The sequence below is a fragment of the Malaclemys terrapin genome, chromosome 9 (assembly GCF_027887155.1).
Source record: "Malaclemys terrapin pileata isolate rMalTer1 chromosome 9, rMalTer1.hap1, whole genome shotgun sequence".
In the NCBI taxonomy this organism is placed as follows: domain Eukaryota; kingdom Metazoa; phylum Chordata; order Testudines; family Emydidae; genus Malaclemys; species Malaclemys terrapin.
In genome coordinates, this window is record NC_071513.1 from 65289789 (window position 1) to 65312592 (window position 22804).

Consider the following 22804-nt stretch of genomic DNA (forward strand, 5'->3'; position numbering starts at 1 on the left):
GCCATGCTGCCTGGTGCTGAAGGGCTGCTTTATGGACTGTGACTGATAGGCCACGCTGCCCTGACCCCAGGAGCATGGACCGTCACAGTCTACATCTGACAAGTATACTAAACAAGGTAATGAAGAGAGGAGGAGCCGATTTCACTGGACAAAAGGTCAGCAGTAGAAAGAAAGGTGGTCAAAATGGATTTTGAGTAGAGCTGAATTAATTAATTAGGAAGGATAACTTTATCTGATTACCATCCTTTTCTGTTCAAGAGATAACTGTGGGTAAATCATGACTTCCTCATAGTTACTCATAATTAAAGAGTATCAGACAATTATTTTGGGGGCAGTCTGTACGGATTGACTGTGAACAGTTCTCTCTGAGTATTCAATATTAGTTTTGTGCTATTCAAGCTCCAATGGTTAGTTGTGGATCAAATAAATCACACGGAATTATTTTTTTAGTTTCCTGATTATTCATACCAGAAGATTGTGCACATTCAGGCATGTGTAACCCAAGATAATGAGGCTGGGCTTTATACATTTGTAGTCTTGCAGCAAACCTTGATAGATCCATCTTCAGGGACTGAACCCTGGATTTCTGAATCTAGACGCATGTGTCTCTATTGCATGAGCTGCATGACCACAAACATTAGCTTGCAAGGGCAGCACACTCCTGACACGTAATGTGGTCCAATACCTAAAGGTGACAAATAGCCACACTGTGCAACATGAATTATACACAAAAATTAAATCATTGTTTTTCAGAAATACACTGTGCTACTTTGAAGTTGACTGTCTGCAAGTACGGATGACACTGAAACATATTCATATTAATATCCTGGAATATGAACGTAAGAGGAGTGTGATTATGGCCAAAGTGAATTTATTTTAAAATAAAAGTGAATGAGTGGAATGCTCTTGGGTTTCTTGTTTCAGTAGTTGATTGAAGGGATGCAATCTATAGAAATTTCTTCCATTGGCACCTGCAAAATTTAGCTACCAGCCAAAGAGAGGACAGTATTTAATTGAGATGAAGAAATAAACTTCTCATCTGAGTAATTGGGAGATGGAGAGGAAACAGCCATGCACATTGAAACCTTGAAAGGGAGAATTTGTAAAAGTGTTATGAATAAACGTAACTTTTGTCGTGTCTGTAATCTTCATAGAGCCAGGAGGAAACTCTATCTTAGAAGTTGACAAATGGAGTACAAGGGGTTAGAATCCACAAGAAAGGTTTCGGGAAGGGGGGGAAGAGAGGCCTCATTTTGAGAACCTCACTCCTGGAGCAGATGTGGGTTTCTGGCCACCTTCCTCTATGCCTGGCCTGATCATTTTGTAGATCAGCTCTCTTAGTGCCTTATAAAGATGGCACAAGATTTGGTCCTTAGTGATCACAACTTTTAGTGGATTATTCTGTACTGGATATATAGATATATATATACAGTATATATAATTCCCATTGACTTCACTGGGGTCTGGATTTCACCCTATAATTGTATGTAAACATACAAAAATAAGTTGCTATTAATGTAGCATATTAGAAGTAAAACATGGGATCGCTGACAGCAACAAAAAGTACCTACTTGGGTATCAGTACATCATAGTTCAGTGAACTGTATAACATGTGAAATCAAGTATGCTGTGAGAGACTGTGACCAGCAGAATGAAATTGTTTCTGTTCACTTTGCCAGTACGTATAAAATGTGTTTGTGTGTGATAAGCCTCTTTCTAGAATTCAGGAAATTGCACCATTCTGTCTTGATGTTAATTTAGTCACAGATTATTGTTTTCCTCATACCGAAAGAGGCATATGTTTTTGAAACACCAATAATGTAATCTAATTTTCTCTCAATCTAAAAGCCATAAAGGGTTAGTGGACTAATATGACAATGGACAAAATACCGAGTTATGCCAATTTTCAGGTGTTATTTTCATCTCCTTTTATGTTTTTGTATTTGGGTTGACTTGCCTTGTTTCTAATTTAAATGTAATTTTAGTGTATTTGAAAACCACTAATATATACTAAAGTGAGAGTGCATGCAAGCTATTACAGAGTACCCCAATTATATTCCAGTCCTCTATTGGACTCCTGTCCTTTCTATGTCACAGATATATTTATATTGCTTTGTTTGAGGCTCTCCCTTATTCCCCCTAAAGAAACACTTAACACTGGTTATGTTTACTTGGAATGTGCAATTGCAAGTTCAAACCAATTGTCTGTTTCAAAGTTGATTTCTGCAATATGCCAAGCCAGCCTTTCATATATAGCTCTGCAATGTAAAAAGTATCCTAATGTAAATGTATTGCAGGCTCCAGTACACGATCAGCTTGCTGGGGGATTTATAACTTATTGCTTATTCAGTAGCCTAATAAGGCATTAGAAAGACCCTCTTTCTTTCTTGTGCTCTGTAAGGTAGCAAGATAAGAAACCAGTTTGCTAGAGCGCAGACCTTCTAAGGTAGGGTTACCATATTTCAGCAAGAAAAAAAGAGGACGGGAGGAGCCCCGCCCTAGCCCCGCCCCTGCCCCTCCCACTTCCCGCCCCCCAGAACCCCCAACCCTCCCCCCGTTCCTTGTCCCCTGACTGCCCCCTCCTGGGACCCCTGCCCCTAACTGCCCCCCAGGACTCCACTCCCTATCTAAGCCTCCCTGCCTCTTGTCCCCTGACTGCCCCAACCCTTATCCACACCCCCACCCCCAGACAGACCCCTGGGACTCCCACGCCCCATCCAACCACTCCCCACCCCCTGACAGCCCCCCCCCAGAACTCCCAACCCATCTAAACCCCTCTGCTCCCTGTCCCCTGACTGCTCCGATCCCTCTCCCCACCCCTGCCCCCTGACAGCCCCCCCCAGAACTCCCAACCCATCTAAACCCCTCTGCTCCCTGTCCCCTGACTGCTCCGATCCATCTCCCCACCCCTGCCACCTGACAGCCCCCCCCCAGAACTCCCAACCCATCTAAACCCCTCTGCTCCCTGTCCCCTGACTGCTCCGATCCATCTCCCCACCCCTGCCACCTGACAGCCCCCCCCCCCCAGAACTCCCAAACACTCCCCCCCTGCTCCTTGTCCCCTGACTGCCCCCTCCTGGGACCCCTGCTCCTAACTGCCCTCCAGAACCCCACCCCCTACCTAAGACTCCCTGTTCCTTGTCCCCTAACTGCCCCCTCCTAAGACCCCCCCCCAACTGCCCCCCAGGACCCTACCCCCTACCTGTACCCTGACTGCCCAAAACTTTCTCCACTCCCCCCCAAAAGCCCCCCCCCCGTTTCTTGACTGCCACCTCCAGAACCTTCCTGCCCCCTGACCTCCTTACCCTGCTGCTCAGAACAGGGTGTTGGGCTCTGTGCACAACAAAACCCGGTCCCTGGCCCTGCACAGTGCTGCCGGACTGGGCTGCAAGGGAGCTGCCGGCTCAGAATGCAGGGCGGATCCGGCTCCTCTACAGCTGCTCCTGAATCCAGCCCGGGATTTCCCTGCAGCCCTCCCAGCCGCTCGCTCTGCTCTGCAGGGGGAGGGGGGAAATCCCGGACATTGTGAGTGCTTTACAAATTCCCCCCGGACGCTATTTTTAGCACAAAAAGGAGGACATGTCCGGGTAAATCCGGACGAATGGTAACCCTATTCTAAGGACTAGATTCAGAAAAGCCTCCGTTCTCAGGAAATCTTCTAAACACGAGCTTCAGTTTCATTGAGTTCAATGGGACTTCAAGCCCAAGCTTAAAGTGCTTTCTTGAATTGGGGCCTAGAGGCCCAGTCCTGAAAGGTTCTGAACATCCTCGGTTTCTGTTGAGTTCAGTGGGAGTTGAAGGCCCAATTAGCATTGGGTTCTAAGGGCCTAATCTGAAGCTCCTTGAAGTCAGTTCACAAACAGCCTTAAAGAGATGACCTGATAACGGGGGTTAGACTGTCTCAGATTAAAAACAACCCTTAGATTGGGAGAACATACTGAGTGAGTAATTTTAAAGAAAAAAATATATGCCCTGTTGCAGCTACTTAAAAAAAAAAAAAAAAAAAAAAGGTAGAAAACCCAGAAAACTTGAAGTAAATCTAAACTTTTCACAGGTATGGAAATTAACAGTTAAGTCACCTAGACAATATTAACTCTGCCCCTGTATCAGTGCCAGCCTTTAATCCTCACTTCTGTGTTCCTTTGATGCCTGGCTTGTAGGGTGCTATTTTAGATCAAGCACACTTTCCAAGGGCTTTATGAAATCTGCAGTCATCTTACATTTGGAAATACCATTATACTGTACTGTTGCGGATGTGTTCATCCGTTTTTCATAGTTTAAAATGTTTGCTTCTTTTAAGTTTTTAACTCAACTCTTAATTCCCAGGATTTTAATAGTTTTTATTTCTTTTCTTTTTAATGGCAATGGTTTTTTTTAAAATCTTTAGCTGACTGACCTTTAATTAACTCCATTTCAGCAAAGGGTTTTTTGTCTGGGAATTTCACACCTTCTGACATGTATTAGGAGGTAGATAGCAAGATGCCATGTGAAGCTGCTAAGCACCATATGGCACAAAGGAAATGGGGGACAGGAAGCTCTGCAGAGGACAGGCTCATGGGATCCTGTAGCACAATGGTTCTCAACCAGGGGTCGAAGGCCCCCTAGGGGGCCGTGAGCAAGTTTCAGGGGGTCCACCAAGCAGGGCCCGCATTAGACTCACTGGGGACCTCGGCAGAAAGCCAAAGCCCCACTGCCTGGGGCTGAAGCCAAGGGTTCTGACCCTGCCATCTAGGGTTGAAGCCGAAGCCTGAGCAACTTAGCTTCACGGGGGGGCCCTGTGGCATGGGGCCCCAGGCAATTGCCCTGCTTCCTATCCCCTAACGCCAGCCTTGGCTTTTATATACAGAAAACGAGTTATTGTGGCACAGCTGGGCCATAGAGTTTTTATAGCATGTTGCGGGGGGAGGGGGCTCAGAAAGAAAAAGGTTGAGAACCCCTGCTGTAGGATGTAGGAGCCCTGCGTGGCTTCTGGCTTCCAAGGCATCTCCCATCCGCATCTCCCAGTCTTCCTCTGTTTCCCTGATTCCATGCTTTTATTCCTGCTCCAAACCTGACCTTTAAGTCCATAGATCCCTTTATGGTCCTTAATAGGACAGCAGAAAGTATTGGCCTGCTGAATACTCTACTGAGGCTCATAGCAGTTCTTGCAGACTTTACAAAAGAGTGGATGCTCTTGCTTTTACTCTGGTGTTTTGCATGTTGAATGCACTTTCAGTGGACAACAGAGGGTGAAACATTTTTGGAAGAGGGTTTAATGGAATTCAAAGGCTTGTAATCACGAACCTTGCAGGTACAGAGTATGAGAGTGCAGTGTTAATGGTGCATACAATTTTTAATGAATCAGCCCCTAAGTATAATTAACGAAAAAGATTAATGTTCTTATCCTAGGTGCTGCAAATTATTTGCATTGCATTTTTATGTTGATGGTTAATAAAGTAATAGAAGGGAGGGCAAGAAAAATATTGAGTATGGCTATAATTCTTCTGTGGCTTAATTGAATACAGGAATGAATTCAGAAATTCTACTATGGATTTCACTGCTGCCCAGTTATATTTTCCTATTAAAGGAATAATCTTCATGGCTATGCATGTAATTTTATTAGAAATGTTTTCATAGGAGGCCTTCCGTAAAGAAAGGATTGAAAATATAAACTGCCTTATTTTCTAGACTTTAAAAATTATTATAATTGGTGCATGGTAGAACCTAATATACCTCTACCCAGATATAACACGACCTGATATAACACGAATTCGACTATAATGTGGTAAAGCAGTGCTCCAGGAGGGCGGGGCTGTGCACTCTGGAAGATCAAAGCAAGTTTGATATAACACGGTTTCACCTATAACGCGGTAAGATTTCTTTTGTTCCCGAGGACAGCATTATTTCGGGGTAGAGGTGTATATTAAAGGTTGGAAAATGGTTGTCTTTCTGACCCTTTTTTTTTCACCTGTTGATAAACTTCCATCTAATCACACTATTTTGCTGGAATTCTTCGTGCACTGAACATTCTTTTCTTTGAAAGTTTGAACAAAATTCCATCCGCTATTTTTGGAGACTGAGGGCTAAAAATATTTTTTTTTCTCTCTGCCTCCTTCACTGCAGTGTTAATTTTAAACACTCATTGAGGACATTGAAATGTGAATATTACGGAACACAGGCATTTGTTCCTTTTTTCCTCTTTAATTAAAAACACACAGTATCAATGTTAAAATCACAAGGACTCTGAAAATTCAGATGTTAAGATTCTAACAGCAACACAAGCTCAGAAAGATTGCAGATTTCTTCTATTAATTTCCAATTTTTCTCTGTTTTAAATGTATATGTCAGTATATTACTGTAGGTCATAAAGTATATATCATAAAGTATAAAAGTATAATGCAGCTAATTAAAACTGCCTTTGGAAACTTTTTTTAGTTTGACTTTATGATTTGAATGGTGCAGCCCTAATGACTGCACCACACCTCTGGGGAAGCAGGGGGAGGCAGGTTTTGGCTGTCTGGCTGAATAAAGAAAATAGCGCTTTATGGTGGGGGGAGAGAGAAAGAGGCAAAGTGCTGCAAAAGGGGATAAGGGGCAACACTGACTTATCCCCCGGAATCCAGGTGGGTGGAAGGGCTTAAAAGGGGCAGCCTGTGCAGTGAAGCCTCCGTTCACACAGAGCAGGCTGAGGCAGCACCCATCGTCCCCCCTTTAGGTGGTGAAATACCAGGTTTGACCAAGACCTGCTGTGGGTATTGCACTAGCCGCCTCTTTTTAGGGGAGCTGGGAAGGAATTTTTCCCTTCTGACCAGATGGCTTAGGTGGAGTTGGGTTTTTTTGCCTTCCCCACAGTAGGTTCAGGGAAGGCTTTGTTCATGCGTGGCATGAAGGGAGGTAGGCTATATGTCATAACTCTTTATATAAGTGGGGTGGATGTCCAGTGCAGGTACTCCATAGGGAAGGGACACAGTGACCAGATAAATGACTTGGTAAAGAATTTAAAAAGATGTTGATTAAAGGAATGGAACAGGGTAGTGGGGGGAGTGCATGGGTCTCCTATGATTGGCACGGCAGGAAGCCAGCCCCCCCCTTTCTTATAGTCCACCTTAACCCTCCTATGAGGGAGGGCAGATGGTAAGGTCCCACCAATGAGTTGGCTGGTGGACCTGGATGGAAAAAGATGGGGGGCCTGGCAGAAGTCCCCTGAGAAGTTATTGAAAGAACCTGGGGGTTACTTTTATCTGCCGGGTAGTCCAAGACATCTAATAATAAAGTTGTGGTCTGGTTAAAACCATATGTAATGTCTCCTGTCCTTGTTTCGGTATAGCTGGACAATGTTACATCAACATGGTCAGTGCATTCATAAGCTGACATGGGTCAAAACCAAAATCTCAAGTCTGAGAGTTTACATTCAAACCTCTGGCTCTGAACTCTCCTGTACAATTTAGGGTCTGGATTAAATTCAAGACACTGAAGGGACCTGCTTTTAGCATGTGTTTTGTATGTGTGCCAGGATGGCAGGACTCACAAGGAACATCAGCTGATCCCACAGGATTTCTGTCACTTTCTGCCAAAATCTCCTGGGACCAGCTCACGAAACTTCAATGGAGTCAAACCTGCTTAGCCTCAAACATAATCTCTGCACCCAAAACCTAAACATAATCTGGTTCTGAAACACCTTGTGCTCAGAGTATCTCCAGCAAGTTTACACAGTTAATTGTAGTATCTATAGTTATAAATGAATATTTTAATAATGCAGTACTCTTCCCCCCGTCTTTAGTTTTATCCCTTTTGCTCTCTATTTGTAGCACATCCTACCTTTCATTAATGTTTACAACCCCCAGCTAGTACTGCCTATGATAGTAGGAACATAACCACAGTACCAGTAAATGATTTGTGCTCTTCTATAATGTAGAGAATTGCCTACCCCTCAGACATCTGGAGACCTGGATGGAGCACAACAAGGAAATGACTTTTTCTCAGATTTTACTGCTGTCTTTGGAACAGTGCAGTGCTGGAGTTTTGACTCCTTATTATAGTTGTCTGAAAAATTTGTCTGTAGTCTTCTTAAGATGATGCTTTTGATGGTAGTCATTCACCTCCAAATGTGTTTTTTGGGTAGGTTGTAGAAGGAATTCTGTTAAAAAGCCTCTTTCTGAATCTTGCTAGTAGTTTAACTTCATTTTAGAAGAAGCAATTTCCATGTATCTTTCATATTAAGAGGCAATACTGTCAGAACATAAGAACAACCTTACTGGGTCATACATAGGCTCTCCTAGTAGAGTACTTAGAGGCCCCTTACCAGCGAGATACTATCTGCTTGACCAATCACCCATTCATATTTATGTATAGTTTATAGTCTCCTTGATTAATAGGTTAGCTAGATAGCACGAGGCTACAGAAACTCATAAAAAGTCTGGAGGAAAATGTGATTTAATTGCTTGTCAGAGTAGATACAATAAAATCCACTATATATGCAATACTATAATATACACTAAACTTGAAATTTGCAGATGCCATCTTAAAAGCACACTATCCACTCAACTCAAAGGCAGATAAGATATGGTAGCTGTGCTTTTGAAAGTGTTGCTTGTGTTTGTTTTTTTCATTTTATTCCAATGGTGCTGTAATTAACTTTATCAGTAAATATGTCGGAAGGAGTACTAAGGCACACTAGTTTTGACATGAATGAACTTGTTCAAACTATTTTATACATAAAGGTTCCCAATCTCATAACATAAAAAGATGTATTTAAATTAATTGTTGGATTATATAATGCATCACATTTATTTTTTTATTTAGTGGATTGATTTTTTTTTTCTTGTAATACTAGTGGGCTCTTTCAGGCATATGTTTTTCTCTGAAAATTAAGTAGTAGCATTAACTAAGATTACTACTTATTCCTGCACCAAATTGGATTCTTCTCCTGTTTTAGATGGTAAGACTTTTTAATAGAATTTCATTTAATAGAAGAAACTTGCACTGTTGGGAAGACTCTCAAAGCCCTGTTCTGTTTGGTGTCGCAGAACTCTAGATATTGTGGTAAATCTGTAAATGGGATGAGACCTACATTGGAAAAGAAATCTTCTTTTGTTTGTAGTTTAAACTCACATTATTTATCCAAGATGGGTCAGAAGGATCCAATCTAGAAAATATGACACAGGGAAACTAGAGGATAAAAGGAAATATTGTTTAAAGTACACATAAAAAACATGATTTAGAACACATGCTATAATTGCTGAGAGGGAATAGGAGGCAGATGACTTATTTTGGAGATTTTTGTTTAAAATATATTAATATTATTAAAGTAAAAGAAAATGTAGCATGAAATGAAGATGAGAAACATTGTATACTTAGAAGATAAGGGCGACTGGAAGAAAAGAAAATGTATAATTAAATATATGCATTTCACAAGGCTTGAAATGAAAATCTGTTCATTGTTCAAAAAAAAAATCCCATTTCTACAAGGATGCTGTGTATGAATGGGAGACTATCAAAGATGTCTGAAATGTGTACATTATGTTGGGGCTAGTATTATTCTGATATCCTGAAACTGATTTTTCCATATTAGAGAATAAATGTATTCACTGATCACAAATTAAGAAAATATATATTATTTAAATACCACATATTATGAAGGTGTATTGGAGTATATGTTCACTACTGAATGAGACATCTTTGCCTACAAAAGAGAAAAAAGCTACACTCGGGTACCAACTTGTAATTCCAATATTATGTATTCCATATTCTAAAACTAGAATTGCAGAAATAGTACAAAAGACTTGCCTGTTTTTAGTTATAGGGAACTGTTTTAGAAGGATAGGTCTTCTGCTACTGAAGAATAATTTTGCTCTAAAATAGCTAGATTAAATAATTTATTTTCAGATTCATAAAAGGCATATTATCTGAAGCTTTTAGAATGCTTTTAAAAAGATGCACATTGTAAACTGCCTACAAATAATTTTGAAGTAGTATTTTTGTTTTGTCCCTTGGCTTTCCTTCTCTCTCCCCCACCCAGTCCCAACTTTTGGGCTAAGTTGTACTAATTGCTCCTGATGGAAGTCAGGGTGTTGTAGAAGTTATATAGAGTACAAGACCACTTTTTTGGGGAAATGTGGGTGATAAGACCATGGTCAACCATTGACCACTGTCAATACTGGCACATACCAGGGGAAAAGTGAAAGGCTATAGATTTCCAATCACTTGAGTAATCAACTAATTCTAGGACAATTTGTGCTCAAACCTATGGTTAGAAGAGCTGAAAGAGAAGATTTATTTTATGGTAACTCAGACAGCAATTTAACAACAACAGAATTATCCAGACCGGGTGGTTTTCTACGTAAGACACGAAATGAGCTGGCTTGGGTACACACATTCTCAGAAAAGTGTACTGTGCAGAGATTTCATTTTTCATGTGAACTCCCACTTAGTGGTTGGTTATTGATAGATTTTATCTGCTGTCAATCAAAAAGCATCTCCTTTTTTTTGTATAGTGCCTATGGAGAGGTGCCCCCAATGCCAATCAAGACCTTTGGATACTATCATAATAATTAATATGTATGGATGTATGTGTTCAGGATTTTCACAAATTCAGATAAAAATACAGTATAATTCCAGTATCCTACATATTGGAGTCCAAATGTGTAATACACAGATAATAAAGATCTCACCTCTCACATTGCAACCCCTACAGGCCTGTTGTTAGTGATCAAAAAAATCCATTATTTGCACAATTCTAGTGGAAAGGCTTATGGTGGTGATGTGCCTCAGGCCTTCTTTATTGTACTTACAGTGCTAATCTTTTTAAAACGTTGATGATACATTAACTAAGAAGCAGTGCTCATGAACTCATTCAATTTTGTGTGATGTTGCTGACTTTAAAGCAACAAGGCATATAGTTTTTCTAACTGAACAAAACAAATTTTTAAGTTAATACATTAAAAACAATGAAAAATGAGATTGTAACTATGAAGCCTTTCTAATGAATGTGTCAGCAGGAACAATCGTTAGCAGACCATAATGTTTTCAAGAAGTGGACTGTTGACAGCTTATTTTTAATACTATAAGGATTGCTGATCTGCTCAGATCATCCATAGAGCTTGACTGTACCCCCGCTTGGAAGAATGTACCCTTTTTGGCACTGTTTCTAGCACCCCTCTGGATTTATCTGTTAGAATGTGGATCCATGTGGAGGGAGGTGACAAGTGGTGGGTGAAAAGTAGACAGGTCCAGGGGGTTAGGTGATCATAATCTAATTGCATATCATCACCCTGCCCCCCCTTCATATTTTGAGATAATCTTTTATGGGGATGTGGTTCGTTGTGCCAGCCAGACCCCAAAGCTGGTGTGGAGGCATGGGTGCCCCAGCTTCCTGTGTACCCTACACGTTTTGTGGACCAGCACCTATTCTATGTAACAGTGCAGGTATCTAAAACTGACTCTCTTGATTTGAAGGAAATATATTAGGGCAACCTCCCCAGACACTTGTTCCTTCCTGTGTGTTTTACCGTAGGACAAGGCATTTAGGACCTGTGTTATTTGTAAAATTAGGGATTTTATTATTATTATTATTTTATTTTGGTGGCAGATTTATTGTAAATGATCCCATTTGGTCCTATTTGTGTTTGCTTTACAAGTCAACCCTAGATTTTGGTTGAAGGCATTTCTGTTAGCCCACCAGATGTTCTCACCAATATCTGGTACACAAATAAATAATATGTTTGAAAAGTAACTTGTATCAGAACTTGCAAAGTCCAATGATGAAAATATGTTGTTCCTTGTTGCTTGGGAAATATCTTCTAATAGTTATTAATTTATTTGAGTTCCACTGTAAGTCTGCTGTAGAAACTCCCAAAACAGAACATTCAGATTTTGGTTTAGGAGGCTATATTTGTAGACAAAAGTTATTAGTAACATTTCTTTTAGATATTAAAAAGCAAAAGTGAATGACCATTATCTTCTTTATACCAAATAGCGGAGAAGAAAGTGTGTGGTGGTAAACCTCCTGACTCCCAGTCAGATACTTCATGTTGTCTTCCCACCTTAGTGATAAGCTTCAAGTGGGATCAGAATGTGAAATGCTTAATAACAGTTGGGGCCCAGATGTTCAGAAAGACCTCTGCACCCATATAGCCATCTAAATGAGGGCCAGATTTTCAAAAGTCCTAGAGCTGGTTTGAAAAAAGAAAATTTGTCATAATGAAAAACTTCAACATTTGTGTTTTGGTCTGAGTGTGAGTGAAGCCTCAAAAATCTTTAAAATTGCCCACAAAAAGGAATTTTCAAAAAAAATCTAGGCACCCAGGCTAGTTGTGGGTTGCTGCCTGCCTAGTTTCGATTGGAAGGTTTAACAAATTGACGCGTTCCTATGGAACGTTTAGATTCTATCAAATCAGCATTTTCCAACTGGAAAAACTGTTCCATCAGAAAATCTTTGACTGGATGTACTTAGCATCCAGGAGTTCTCATTGTGTCAGGTACAGCCAGGGTTGTCCTGTATAGAAAATCTGGCAATTTTTCTTCATACCTAAACTGGAGCTGTGCCCAACTGAAAACCTGGACCATAATGTTCCTAGTTATTTGTTTCCTCACCAGTAAACTGGATATGATATCTACAGTACATGGGTTGTATGACATAAAGTGGTTATGTATTAATAGTGTTAATATCGTAATGAGTGACATACGACAATACTGTTTCTTTTTAAAAATATACTAAATGAACTGGCTGAGAAATGTATCAAACGAGTTAAATACATTCTTTATTTTGTTTTCTAGTGAACAAACACAAACCATGGATAGAAACTTCCTATCACGGAGTCATTACTGAAAACAACGATACTGTCATTTTGGATCCTCCTCTGGTTGCTTTGGATAAGGATGCTCCTGTTCCCTTTGCAGGTAGGAAAACACACAAACAATGTAATTTGTGATTGCTGAATGCATGATAACTTACTAGAGAACAGCTGCAAGCAGTTTGTGTGCAGCACAATGATAGTATCCTCTAAGTGATACTAATACCACCAAAGGTTCGATTGTCTGTCTGTCGGATTTGGATATTGGGCCCATAGACCTTGAAATGAGATGTTTCAGAATGAATGTCTGCTAATTTGTTGTGGGCAGGAGACGTTATACATGGTGCATTGTAGTAAGCTTGTACAGCCAACGTTCATTTTTTTTAATGAAAACATGGGGAGATATGTAAGGAAACCTGATTTGATAACATTAATTACCATTCTGTTTGCCTAAACAAATCCTATATAACTAAACTATTTTACTGGTACAGCTGTGGAGTAAACTATGTAAGTAGTATTCAAAGACACTTGCATACTATGTAATGATGCTAGTAATTCATAACAGTCAGAACCAAGAGAGGAAATTTAATGGAGATTTCTGATAAGATTACTTTATGATAGATGTAGGCGATATTGAGGATTTTTCCCATATAAAGTCTTTTTCCCCCATACACTTAGTCTGTCACATTTTGAGCTACTTGAGCAGAAAAATAACAGATAAGCTCCTTGAAGTGCAAAAGAGCTAAAGTGGTTGTTGCATTTAAAAAAAAATAAAAAACTTGCAAAAAGATGGAAGAATAATAAAAAATAATGGTGATGTAGCGATCATGAAAAGAATGCATGCATTGTATATGAGATTGAACTGTTTTCCACTGTGTCAGCCTGGGTGCACATGGGCAAGCATTATCCTGAAGTATAGGTCCATGTTCACTTAAATAACAACTCTCAATCCTTGACTTCTGATATGACAGTACTTAAGTCACGATAAACCATTTTCCCCCCATAATTGTGCTGTTATGCTACTTTATGCTCTGCTCCTGCAAAATGGGGATTCTCAAATATTTTCACAGTGTGAACCTCATTTTAATAGAGAGATTGTCTTATGGACCAGCACCCTTCTCATCCACAATTGCAGATATTACCTCCTGTCCCTTAAGCAACCATATAGCAATTGGCAATTACAGGAACAGAAGTATATAAATGTAGTCCATCTGAGCCATCTTTATTTTCAGCTGCTACATGATATTAGAGAGATCCAGTACCACCTGTTCAGCCAGGCCTCCGTAGACTGCCAGCATGTGGTCCCTGGGACACAGATTGGGAACCAGTGCTTGCAAAGTGATTCATGTGGATGGACTCTTATGCTAACATGGATCTCTTTGCAGAATTAGGAAATTAGTTTGCTTCTTTGAGGCTGCCTCTCTTTAGGAGATACTCACTGTCATAAGACTCAGGAAATTTGTCCTACAAAGATGCTTTTAGGACTAATTGCCTGTGAATGAAGTGCCTATTTTTTTTATCACAAGAATGTTTTGTTCTAAACAAGCAACTTGTATTTTAAGTATTTGTCAACGACTCCTTAAAAACCAGAAAAATATACCCTATGTGATTAACAGTTACTTTATGTGTGGTGTGTTTGAGCATCACTCGTTTTGTATGGTATTACCTTCCTCTGCAAAATTAGATATCTTTTCACAGATGTGCAATTAATTCTTCTAGTCATACATTAAAAGTGATAATACAGTCTAATGTGCAGTTGCATTAATTAAAAAAACACATCTTTCACCATCTACTTGTACAGTTATTTGAAACAAGATAGAAATATTAGTTACACATACTGTTCTCATTTATATGTTATTAACCCCTTGCTGACTGATATTTAGTTTAATTCCTTGCTCAAAACTCCATAATGCTCATGGTTTGTTTGGTTTTCTAAGGGATCAATCAATGTCCGTGTCTTAATTATAATATTTTTCCCTTGCCATTTATGACAGTCCTCTGGAAGATTGGATTTGAGATCTTTCTCTCTCACGCAGACAGACTTATTTGTTTTGATAAAGTTGCTCATGAGTCCTGGGTGTTTACATTGATTTTTTAAAAATGTGTTTAATGTATTCATTCAATTTATTTGTCTTATTTCATTTTGTATCCCTGGCATGTACTATATTTTATGTGTTATGTAAGAGGTGAACACGAGGAAAACAATATGCAGGTTTTTGCGCCAATACCTTGCCAGTTTCACTTTTAAGTTCATGCCCAGTTAATATTGTATAATATGTGGCACTAGTTCAAATAGCCTTGTAACAGATATGCTTTCTAGTCTATCCAAAACTCTACATTCCTTGTTGAACTGTACTCTTAATTTCCTTTTATTTTCAAAGAATAAGAGCCTAGATTCCACTGAAGTTTGAATAACCAAAATATTTAATTCCCTGTATTGGTTGCCTAGTATTCACTTTGTCTACAATTCCATAACTAAAAGCAAACCGAAACAACTAACTTTGTGGTATTCTGAATCCAGTTTCACTGGTTCTGTAAATCATGACAGAGACATTTCCTTACATTTATCTAGAAAATTTCTGCTTTAATATCCCAGAAGTTTGTTTGATTTATTTGCCCGTTTTGTGAGACCGGAGGCTGGTGGCAGGGCATTTCCAATAGTTAATGGAATTGATTCTAGAGTTACCGTCATCCAAAACTTTTTCCTCAAAACATTGGCTAAACAGAGTTTAAATCAGGGGTCGGCAACATTCGGCACGCGGCTCGCCAGGATAAGCACCCTAGCGGGCCGGGCCAGTTTATTTACCTGCTGACACGGCAGATTCGGCCGATTGCGGCCCTCACTGGCCGTGGTTCGCCGTCCCGGGCCAATGGGGGCAGCGGGAAGCGGCGCGGGCCGAGGGATGTGCTGGACGTGGCTTCCTGCTGCCCCCATTGGCCCGGGATGGCGAATCGCAGCCAGTGGGGGCCGCGATCGGCCGAACCTGCCGCGTCAGCAGGTAAATAAACTGGCCCGGCCCGCTAGGGTGCTTACCATGGCGAGCCGCGTGCTGAATGTTGCCGACCCCTGGTTTAAATCATCTGATCTTCAGAGCGTATTACACAGCCTGTTGGCTCACCTGTGAGAGGAAGATGAATGGGGAGTTTGACATTGTATCATTTAGAATTTTATTTTATAATTTGCATTTTGTACAAGAGCGTAGAGTGAGTTTTGGAAGGTGCAAATTGAAAGTATACAATAAGCAGATACTACTGAGCACTATACTGAAGTTTTAGAGTATTATCCATCACTATCCTTATATGCTCCTCCTATCCAGTGTTTTGCACTGTACAGATATTAATACTAAGTTTTAATTGTATATATTTGTTCATTTGCCCTTGCCTTTTTCTACAGTTATTTGGAGAAGCCACTTACGTACAGTTGCTACACCTCAGATCTATTTTCAATTACATCACGCTCCTCCTTTTTTATTGATTTAGTTGTGAGCCAACTGTGTGCTAATATGAGTGCAAAATACTTCTAACTCTTCTACTGATGTAAATAAATGAGTCAGATCTATCCTGGTATTGATCCTTGTGGTAGTCCACTGCTCTCTTACCAACAAACTATTGCCATTCACAAATCAGGCCTGTATCCGCCTAAATAGCTTGCCTCATTTCTTACAATTACCTTTATTGATTTATTGTATTTACGTGGGTATATCAAAAGATTTCCTGAAGTCCAGTTAAATTATGTTTATGGCTTTTTTAAAAGATGTGTTAGGTATGGAATTTCCCATTTGTGAATTTATCCTTCTGTCTTCAATCATATCAGAGCTTTTGAGGTCCTACATTCCATTCCCATATCTTCCCCTATTGCTGCAGCCCACTTGTAGATTTTTATAGTTTTCTGGGATCTTTTCTTCAAAAGCTCTAAGATAATATAGTCCAGATTCAGGAAAGCATCCCTACTGAGGAGATTGACTCTGTGCTGCGCTAGAAGCATTGCTAAAATTAAATATGTGCTTTCCTGAATCGGGGCCATAGCTGTTGCACTAGCTTTCTCATAGTTCATTCTAGTGCATCAGTTTTCAAATAGCTTTTAAGAGCTAAGCATTTATTCTTTTAAAAGTGTGTGTGCAGATATGTATTTATATATGAATATGTGTGTGTGTGTATATAGGGTACATGGATGGATGGATGCTAGTTATGGGTATATCTTTCTTGCTTTTCAGAATTCTGGCTGGCATAAATCCCATATATCTCTAGTAACTTATATACTTACAAAACAAAACACCTCCCCCCAACATTGTGTTTCAATGAACTAGTTAAAATATCAGAGACAACAACATAGTTACCCAGTTGTCTGTTATGTGGGCTATGCAAGTGTACGGTGTCCTTCACTACTCACTTTCTTGCTTTTAAGAATTTGGGTTTCCTCAGAGGGTTTCATACCTATCCCATAAAATTGGTTTAGGAAGCAAAGCCCTTTTTGCTTTGGGAATTTTTCCATTTTTGCTTTCTACAGTTTTCAGAGTTTCTTCTATGTATGTAAATGGGCCAGATTCTCACTCCTTTCTCCAACCCCTTTGCACTGCCCACCTGAGAATTCCCCTGGTGGGGGAGGAGGTCTCAGTTGGCATCAGGTTGGTGAAGCCAGGTCCTATGCCAATCCCCCACTTCTGACACACCCCAGTGGACAAGGGGCAGATCATGGTAAGGTGCGGTGGGAACAGATCTTTGCCAGTTTTCACTAGGGTGTGATCCTTTGGGAAACATACACAGGCAATGTAAGTTAGAGCAGCCTTTATGAGTTCACTTACACTGGAGCTCACTTACATTGGGTGAGAGCAGGTTCAGAGATCAGAGCAAGTCCAGTGGTGCTTATTGGCTGTAAATATGCCAGATTCAGCTGGGGCAGAAATCTTCAGTGCAGGTGCAGTGTAGGGCTGTCACACAGCTCCTGGAATGGGGGATGGGGTGGAGGAAGGCGTGTCTGCAGTACTGAGCACTATGGGAATTATTGGTCTACTTGAGGATGCAGAGGAGCATGGATCAGGCGGCTGTAAATTAGATCAGCTCTGACTTATACAGGGACACATTGGTCCCTGCAGCCAAAAGCTGGGTGGTACAAAGGTGGCTTGAATCACCGCTGTTCCTCCATCCGCTCTGGGCTAAGCTTTCTGTGGGGCACAGCAAAGAACTTGTCTCCTGCTTCTTCTCTGCAGCAAAGCACACAATGGTAGAGCTAAGCTGCTATTGACACATTGGCTATTTAATTTGGGATTAGTGCTATGAAGAACAACTTTCTATTGGTTGGTCATAAATATCTGGCTATAGAGTTCTGTCCATATTCAGACTTTCTAGCTTCTTAAACATCAGCAGTGGCATAGTCTTTACTTCCTTCAGGATTTCTACCTCTTTTCTTGGGAACTTTAATGTTGTTTCTGGCATCTGTTTCTTTTTCTCTTTTGAGAACAATGAGGCAAATGTTTTATTCATGATGTTAACTCCTTCTGTTGATGCATAAATCACATGAATTTCAGAGTCTTTCTTATGAGGTGGTCACAAGTAAATATGCTTGTAGTATTCTGAAAATCTCTACTTTCTTTTAGCATTGGGTGGTAGTAAAAGCTGGTGCCTAGAAGTAATGTTACTAAGGTGGGCCGATGGGATGGGATGGGGGTAGATCATGAGTACTATTCAGAGTTGCCAGTTCTCATGATTTTATCACAAGACTTGCAATATTTGGGGGTTTTCTTAAAGCCCCAATTTCCATGTGAGAATATTGGCTTTTCATTTTTACAGAATGAACATTTCTGGCCCTCATGATTGTGGGGAAAAAACGCTTGAAAATGCCGCTACTAAAGGCTCAGGTGCAAGAAGGAAAATTAAAAGATCCCAAATGTATTATTTTTAAAAAAATCTCATTATTTTAAGTCAAATCATATGATTTTTGGAGCCCAACTCATGTTTTTTGTATGCTTGTGGCTGGTGATACTGTACCCTACAAATTTACACTGAGCATGTTCCTAATGCATATCTGTGCCTGGAAGTTTCTTGAATAACTGTGTGTATCTCAGGCACAACCAAGCTCTTAAACATTAACTTCCGTGGCTCTCTGGTTACAGCCTGGTGTGATTTCTTTCACTACACAGCATGCATTGTGCTAACGTTGTCACACCATCTTTGAATCTATATGGAGACATGAACTGTCATCTCAGGGTAGGTTATTGTCCACTGTCCCCCCCACCTTGGTTAATGTTTTCTTTTTAAAAAAATTTACCACCACCCCCCCCCAAAATACTTTAATGACATGCCTTCAGGGAAAACCATTGAGTTGAAAAAGGGATTCTTCCCAAAAAGCCACATAGTTCTAAATTAGAGTTGCCTTGGCCTGAAGATTGGCAGTAGAACACAATCAGCTGTTGCACACAAGATACGTGATGAGGGATGACCTCAGGGATCAGGTTTTCTAGCAGTAAGGTTAGTCATAGCACAGAGTCACTCTGTCTGCAGATAGGGAGAGCTCAACTGAATCAATATGACAGTAACTTATCTAGATATTTTTTTTAAAAAATGTACAAAACTGTGCAATATTTTTGAAGGGGTGTTGTTTGTTTTGTTTGTTACTTTGGGAAGTAAGGGGAGGAGGCCTTATTTTATCCTTATAGTTTGGCTGCATTTTCAAGCAGAATTTATTGCTGAGCATCATGTCCCCACTGAAGAGAATGCTGGAGTGTTGTACTGAGTAGGAGCTTGGCTGTCTGTGGTGTTTCTAGCTATTGCAGAACTGAAGAAGAAAAAAGATAACATTTAGTCCAGGATAGAAGGGAATATTCTTCTTTTCCTTGAAGCATTCAGAACATAGAGTCTGATTCACTACTACGTTTTTCTGCTGGTGGACTTCCACTGAACTCAATGATGTTACACTGAGGTAAAATTAGAGGAATGCTGTAGTGAATCAGGGTCGTTAACTCTGAAATTTCTCTGGCTTTATCAATAGGTTTGTAGGTCACCTGTTTAAAAATGGTCATTTTGGTTCTCAAATGCTTGCCTTCTTGGCACCACACATATATGTGCTCCATGTGTGTATGTCTTCACCTAAGTAGTACTATATAGTTCACTGCTTGCAAATCAGATTTCCTTTGCAAATGAAATCCTAATCTCCGACTGACTTTACCATTTTACCTGGACCTTAAAAAGGAAAGGTAGACAATGAAATAAAAATGTATGGTTGGTTGATCATTCACATACACTTTCACCCTCTCAAGCAAATAATTGACATTTTCACAGTTAATAGGAAAATTCTTATTCCCAAGTGTACCCTGACAAATCCAGCTGTAGTAGCCCACTTGATCTATGGCTTGAACACAAAACTCCATTTTTCTGTAGGACTCTCCTGAGCTGTTTACAGACTTTCAAAAAGTGTCGCATTCCTGGTTGTGATGGTTTATCAACTGGTAAACAGAACTCAGCAGTAACAGAGCACAATTTTTATTTTTTTACTTCTTAACATAAAAAACGTGGATGTTATTCTTCAAATTGAGACTCTGAATAATCTCTTTTTACCTTTCACTGGCAGTAAGGCATAAAACATGCTGTCAGATTTATGGTGCTCAGAATATATTGGTTTTAAATATTTTAACCTTATAGTAAAGCATGACCAAAAGTTTGAACCTTAAATTAAGTATTGAAGGTGTTTGTAACAAATCACCTGCTGAATAGCTTTTATTTTAGAAGTTTTTAGTATAGCATAATTGTTTAAGACATTTAGACATTTAAGACATCTACACTTGCCATTTAAAGCGCAAAAAGTCCCTTTTCACACAAAAACCGCAGGAGCGTCTACACTTGCACTCAGAAGTTTCACCGCAAAGAGAAAACCACCTCCACGAGAGGTGTATAGTTCTTACTGGTGATACTTTTACGGTGATGTGCAAGTGAAGACATGTTCTTCCTGTTTACACAGCTTTTAGCCTCTGGAGAATATCCCACAGTGCCTAGGTGACCACTCTGGCCAGCTGAGCAAACGATCACCTGCTTGGAGCAATGCTGAGCTACTGGAGCTGATCAGTGCCTGGGGAAAGGAGGCTGTGGAGGGACCCAGGATGCCCCATGATCATCCCCCTCCCCACTCCCCCAAGGCCTATCCTCAAAATGGAGAGAGCTGCACTGTGGGATAGCTGCCCTCAGTGCACTGCTCTCATCAGTAATGGAAGTGCTGCAAATGTGAACACGATGTGACGCCTGTGGAAGTAAGTGAGAACACAAACCAGCGCTTTTCTTTCACCGGTTCCCTATCACCAGTGAAACTGACAGCGCAAAAACTCTGCAAGTGTGACATAGTCTCAGTGTAGCCCTTAAAAACCAAAAATGATGCTCTTGATGGGGAACATAGCCCATGGAGAATAAAAGTGCCCTAAAAATTGGGCAGTAGCACAATCGGCTGCAGAAGATACAGGATTAGGAATGACCTCAAGGCTACTGTTTTCCATGCAGTAAGGTTAGGCATGATAGGAGATGCTTAGGCTCCAGATACAGAGAAATCCGTCAATCTCTCTCTTATAGTGACCTCTGTTGGCTAGCTCATGAATCTCAGACAAGTCTCTCCTTGTCTGCTGAGTTTAACTGTCTTTTTAGTTGCCATGGCAGTAGTCAAAAATAGGGTATTTTAATGACTTTGCTTTAAGTCTAAAAGGTTCAACCCACTCAGATTGTTCTCACAAGCCTTTTAGTTGTTGCCCTGTAGTCTGTGTCTAGAGTAGGACTTGAGCGGTCATGAAGGAATTTAGACTTATATGCCTAGATCCTGTGCTGTGAAAATAAGTGTGAGATGCTTCTTGTATTCTAAAGGATAATGCTAAGTAATGATAATAGTGGAGTACAGTGTATTTTACCTTAAAATGCCAAATTATTTGAAGTAAGGAAGTTAATAGGTTGGTGATTGATTGATTTAAAGGCTCTTGTCTATCTTTACTCATGATATGAAGGAACTTTTTGGATGCTATGCAATCAGCCTTGTACATTAACTTTCACTCAAAAGAATAATACCAGGTTAGAAATTATATTTATTAAAAAGCAAATGTCTTGATGTTATTAATAATAGCTTAGATAATTAAAACTGCAGATATATTTTTTTTAAATGTTGTTTTATTTTTCACTGTTTGCTCATCTTGGACAAAAACAAGATGCCATAAGTTAGTCACTTTCTGGTTCTTGTGCACCAACATAATGCTACAGTTTTTGGGTTGCAAAATATGGTGGAATTAAACATTCCCGATGAAAACTTTTTTCAATTTAAACATAAAATTTAAAATATCATGTTATTATTAATATCAATTTTCATAAAAACTTGTTTTAGCAAAACCCAAATGTTGGATCTAAGCTGTATGACAGTGTGTCCCTTTAACTTAATCTGTAATAATATCTCCTGTTTAGGGAATGTTGCTAAATGAATACAACTGCTTGTATAATATAGTGCAATGAATAGGAATGAAACGTTCGTGTGCTTTTAGTATTACAAGAAAAAAGGAATGAGTAAATTCATTAGTGTGAGGTTCAGCTGTGTGTATAATTGGTTAAAATACTCAGTGAGTTGTACAACATTCAGCTTAAAAAAACGCTCTAGTAAAATATCGTTTCGTGTATTCACTTGCACCTATATTATTCTTTTGCACTTTTTAAAAACAAAAGTGTTACTATGTAAAGTTGAAATTTGAGTTAGTTTTTTAGAAATAAAAATTTTATATGGGAAACTAATATAGAATAATACTTGCTAGTACTAAGCCACAAACTAAGACTGAAACAGGATTTGGAGGTCTAATTTGCAATGCTTTTTTTGCCTTTGACCTACGGCATTTGTGATCTTGTCATCATGGAATCTCTGGGCAATCTTGTCATGAAATTTGTGAGCTGTTCAGAAGCCATTAGACAGTAAGATGGGAATTGATCCATGCATGGACCATAGCCATACATCTCAGTTGGTAACACACTTAGGAGTTGTTGTCATGCTCCATTTGTGCAGCTTCCATTGTGTGATTCTGCATTATGTC

The 22804-nt window shown here is 39.8% G+C and overlaps 1 protein-coding gene across 3 annotated transcripts in view; it reads left to right on the top strand.

The window, feature by feature from the left end:
• CLSTN2 (calsyntenin 2) overlaps nucleotides 1–22804 on the top strand; it is a 683850-nt gene that overhangs the window by 304292 nt on the left and 356754 nt on the right. For all 3 annotated transcript variants that reach the window (XM_054040100.1, XM_054040098.1, XM_054040099.1), the window contains exon 2: nucleotides 12754–12876. In XM_054040100.1, coding sequence (XP_053896075.1) covers nucleotides 12754–12876 — 123 coding nt within the window. The remainder of the gene's footprint in view (nucleotides 1–12753; nucleotides 12877–22804) is intronic.